At 48.0% G+C, this 2,039-nt stretch overlaps 1 protein-coding gene across 1 annotated transcript; it reads right to left on the bottom strand.

Annotated features, from left to right (window-relative positions):
• Positions 1–663: 663 nt before the first annotated feature.
• LOC138360044 (uncharacterized) lies at positions 664–1,488 on the bottom strand. The gene has a single exon (XM_069319979.1). It carries the CDS (start codon positions 1,486–1,488, stop codon positions 664–666), a length of 825 nt encoding a protein of 274 aa, XP_069176080.1.
• Between the last annotated feature and the right edge of the window lie 551 nt (positions 1,489–2,039).

Raw genomic sequence — 2,039 nt, 5'->3', positions numbered from 1 at the left:
CAGGATGACCATGATAAATTCCAGGAGTGGACAAACCAATGGTTGCTAGAATTCGATCCCAACAAGTGTAAGGTAATGAAGATAGGAAGAGACTTAAGATATCTACACCATAAGGAGAAGGCAACTAGAGAAGTCTGAAAGGGAAAAGTATTTGAGAGTGGATATAACTCTAACACTGTCTCCAGAGGCACACATGAACAGAACAGTTTGGGCAGTGTACGGGACCCTGACGAAGGTGGTTTAGAGACCTTAACCATGAGGCATCTGTCCAGACAGTCTACACACCTGTGTTCCACCACTACCGGTACATGCATCACAAGCCTCGAATCCCTGTGAAGAAAAAACAAAAAACCTAAACAAATACAAAGGTTTAAAACCAGATTAGTGGCAGAGCTAAGAGGGCTAAACTAAGATGATAGGTTAAAGGAAGCTCTCACATCACGCGAGGGAGAGAAACGGGGGGGACATGATCGCAACATATAAGATAGTGAAGAGAATTACAAAGGTGTATACAAGGATAGTCTCCTTCTAACCTCCTGATCTTCCTCGTCCACCTACTGCTCCTTCTCTTCCTATTCTCTTCCTTTTACTCCTCCATCCTTTTCCTCCTCCCCCTTCCCCTCCCCCCTCCCCCTCCCCCCTCCCCCTCCCCTCCTCTTCTAACTATTGACCCGACTTCCAGCACGCGCAGGCCTCAGGACCTGGAAATTCCAGTGAGACGAGAGCAAGCATGAGGCCTGTGCACACGTACATCAGAGCAAGCATGAGGCCTGTGCACACGTACATCAGAGCAAGCATGAGGCCTGTGCACACGTACATCAGAGCAAGCATGAGGCTTGTGCACACGTACATCAGAGCAAGCATGAGGCCTGTGCACACGTACTTCAGAGCAAGCATGAGGCCTGTGCACACGTACATCAGAGCAAGCATGAGGCCTGTGCACACGTACATCAGAGCAAGCATGAGGCCTGTGCACACGTACATCAGAGCAAGCATGAGGCCTGTGCACACGTACATCAGAGCAAGCATGAAGCCTGTGCACACGTACATCAGAGCAAGCATGAGGCCTGTGCACACGTACATCAGAGCAAGCATGAGGCCTGTGCACACGTACATTAGAGCAAGCATGAAACCTGTGCACACGTACATCAGAGCAAGCATGAGGCCTGTGCACACGTACATCAGAGCAAGCATGAGGCCTGTGCACACGTACATCAGAGCAAGCATGAGGCCTGTGCACACGTACATCAGAGCAAGCATGAAGCCTGTGCACACGTACATCAGAGCAAGCATGAGGCCTGTGCACACGTACATCAGAGCAAGCATGAAGCCTGTGCACACGTACATCAGAGCAAGCATGAGTGTGCACACGTACATCAGAGCAAGCATGAGGAGTGTGCACACGTACATCAGAGCAAGCATGAGGAGTGTGCACACGTACATCAGAGCAAGCATGAGGAGTGTGCACACGTACATCAGAGCAAGCATGAGGAGTGTGCACACGTACAGGCCTCATGCTTCCCTCAGAACTGGGCAAATAGGATACTGGAATTTATTTCCAGAAGCGTTTGCCATAATATACCTAATGTTATTCTCCAGTACACACAGGAATCACAATAGCTTGATGCATCAAATGAACAAAGCCACAAGGGCCGTGACGAGGATTCGAACCTACGTCCGAGAGTATTCCAGACGCTGCCTTAATCGACTGAGCTACGACAGGGTATAAGAATTACAACCAGAAATTCTACTGAATTTACTTAGCAGCGTCTGGGATGTTCTCGGGCGTAGGTTCGAATCCTCGTCACGGCCCTTGGGGATTTGTTCATTTGTTATTCTCCAGCTTTATCTTACCTTGTTAGGCTCCACTTTTTTTTTTTTTTTTTTTTTTTTTTTTTTTTTTTTTTTGAGATATATACAAGAGTTGTTACATTCTTGTACAGCCACTAGTACGCGTAGCGTTTCGGGCAGGTCCTTAATCCTATGGTCCCTGGAATACGATCCCCTGCCGCGAAGAATCGTTTTTTCATCCAAGTACA

The sequence above is a fragment of the Procambarus clarkii genome, chromosome 94 (assembly GCF_040958095.1).
Source record: "Procambarus clarkii isolate CNS0578487 chromosome 94, FALCON_Pclarkii_2.0, whole genome shotgun sequence".
Taxonomy (NCBI): Eukaryota; Metazoa; Arthropoda; class Malacostraca; order Decapoda; family Cambaridae; genus Procambarus; species Procambarus clarkii.
Note: the sequence above shows the minus strand (reverse complement) of the source record. Positions and strands in the feature narration are given on the sequence as shown.